At 40.1% G+C, this 1,062-nt stretch overlaps 1 protein-coding gene across 1 annotated transcript in view; it reads left to right on the plus strand.

The window, feature by feature from the left end:
- CSUI_003089 (bromodomain-containing protein) overlaps positions 1–139 on the plus strand; it is a gene marked incomplete at its 3' end in the record, with an annotated part of 7,046 nt that extends 6,907 nt beyond the window's left edge. Inside the window, exon 4 of the mRNA XM_068063287.1 lies at positions 22–139. Within this exon, the coding sequence (XP_067924741.1) occupies positions 22–139 (118 nt within the window). The remainder of the gene's footprint in view (positions 1–21) is intronic.
- Between the last annotated feature and the right edge of the window lie 923 nt (positions 140–1,062).

Below are 1,062 nucleotides of genomic sequence, written 5' to 3' on the forward strand. Positions count from 1 at the left end.
TTTCTTTCTTTCTTTCTCTAGATATGAGGGGGGGCATATCTTCGAGAAGCCCGTAGATCCTAAGACAGCTCCGGGTTACTACGACATCGTTACTCATCCTATCTCCTTCTCCTGTATCAAGGCCAAGANNGTAAGATGAAGAAGGAGAAGAAGAATAGGAAAACAACTACTGCAAGAAGAAGATCGAGTAGAAAAGAACTTCCTCTCTTCTTCTCTCGCTTTGTAACCCAGTCTCTCTCTCTGTGTCTTGCTGTCTCCTTCTCATCCTGTCTCTTTCCATGTAGGGAAAGAACTAGCTCAAACAAAGACTGGCAGATACATAGATAGATCGATAGATAGATTAAAGACAGATAGATATTTCTAGATAGGTCATAGATAGATAGATGTATAGATAGGTCATAGATAGATAGGTGGTCTCTTGGTGAAGGATATGTATGTGTGTGGAGTATGTAGATGTTCAAGTGTTTTCTTTGGTATGCTCTGTAGTGATATCTTGGCGTGTGCCCGGTGACTGTACACTACGTCGTTCTTCTTCTACTTCTTGCAGTTGTTTTATCTACTTATATCAATACATATAAAGATCTGTAGACTTTATCGTATGATAGCGTATGCCTGAATGTGTATGTATGGTCTAGGAGCCTTCTTTAGATACGTGTAGTAGACATGTATGGGGGGTCGGTGACTTTCCCTTCATGACAAAAGGACCAGAAGAGAAAGGAACAGAAGAGACCCCCCAGCGTCAGTATGAATGGACTTGTGTACTTCTCTTTGTTTCTTTCTCTTCTCTTCTTTCTCTTCTCCTCTTCTTCTGTCTTTTCCTTTTCTTCTTTTTCTTCTTTTGTTTTCTTTTATCCAATCTTGTCATTTTTGTTTTGCATGTTTCTTGTGTGTATATAGGATGTGGAGCAAGTATTTGTGAATTGTGAGATGTATAACCAGCAGGGATCATGGGTATGGAGTATAGGAAAAAACATGCAGAAATTCTTCACTAATCAGGTAGGCAAACAGCCGTCTCACTCTCGATCTCTCTCTTACGCTGGCTTTCCTCTTCTTCTTTCTCTT

Source organism: Cystoisospora suis (genome assembly GCF_002600585.1).
Source record: "Cystoisospora suis strain Wien I chromosome Unknown contig_1326, whole genome shotgun sequence".
NCBI classification, from domain to species: domain Eukaryota; phylum Apicomplexa; class Conoidasida; order Eucoccidiorida; family Sarcocystidae; genus Cystoisospora; species Cystoisospora suis.